This window comes from Plasmopara halstedii (assembly GCF_900000015.1).
Source record: "Plasmopara halstedii genome assembly, contig: Scaffold_2364, whole genome shotgun sequence".
Classification (NCBI taxonomy): Eukaryota; Oomycota; class Peronosporomycetes; order Peronosporales; family Peronosporaceae; genus Plasmopara; species Plasmopara halstedii.
Genome location: NW_020189271.1, coordinates 132,537 through 133,387, shown reverse-complemented (window position 1 = coordinate 133,387; position 851 = coordinate 132,537). Strand labels below are relative to the sequence as shown.

Below are 851 nucleotides of genomic sequence, written 5' to 3'. Positions count from 1 at the left end.
AGCAGAGACTTTCGTCTTGTGTTCGCAGCTTGCACCGGTTGCCGATGTCTGAGGGATTGCTTTTGTGGATCGTGGCCAACTGCTACCGAGTTTGTGAATCGATTTATACATGGTCTGCCAGCAATGGAGCTTCGGGGCAGTATCCCTCATCTACTGTGTCTTTATCGAGATTTGACTGCCTCAATACGTTCAATTGTGGGCGCACAGGGAGTTCTGCACGGCCCTGTCCAAATTGGAGATTTGTCTCCACCTGTAGGCTTCGTTTCCGACGGAGTTGTTCACAAGTTTCCTGAACTATCCAAGCGAGACATGAGAGGGCTGCTTAGTAACACGACGTTTAATTTGCGGGATCACCCAATTTCCCATCATTGCGACGAGCTTTCCCAGTCCACACTATCTACCATTGTCCAAGCATTCAAGGAGCTTAGGCAAATTGCCCTTCCCGTGTATTCAGATCTCCAATTTCGTCTGGCTTTGAAACTTTTATCGACGCGCTCCCGTTTCGGGTTCCTACAACGTTCTTCTCAAACCGCTCTTAATTGCGGTTATGGCTGTACCAGTGTGGAAACGGAACGACATCCCTTTTTCGAGTGCGCTCATGTTGTTCCTCATCCAGGCGGATTGGCACGATTTCTTCGGAGACATTACGCGGGAGCTGGTTTGTCTCCCCTGTGAACCGAAGTGGACTGTGGAAGCAACTAGTCGAGCTTCCGCCCTCAAGATTCTATGGTCTATCTCTCGTTCTATCGCGATTCACGTCCTTTGGACTGCGCGCAAAAAACACGTCTTCGAGGACAAACCTCCGTTGGATGCAAGTAGGGCTGTCTACCAGGTTTACTCCTGTTTCAGCA

General features: G+C 49.8%; 1 protein-coding gene across 1 annotated transcript; it reads left to right on the top strand.

Moving 5' to 3' along the window:
- Positions 1-123: 123 nt before the first annotated feature.
- PHALS_03447 (uncharacterized protein) lies at positions 124-675 on the top strand (the record flags this gene model as incomplete). The annotated part of the gene is made up of 1 exon (XM_024717657.1): positions 124-675. The coding sequence occupies one exon, from the start codon at positions 124-126 to the stop codon at positions 673-675; it is 552 nt and encodes a 183-aa protein (XP_024583134.1).
- Between the last annotated feature and the right edge of the window lie 176 nt (positions 676-851).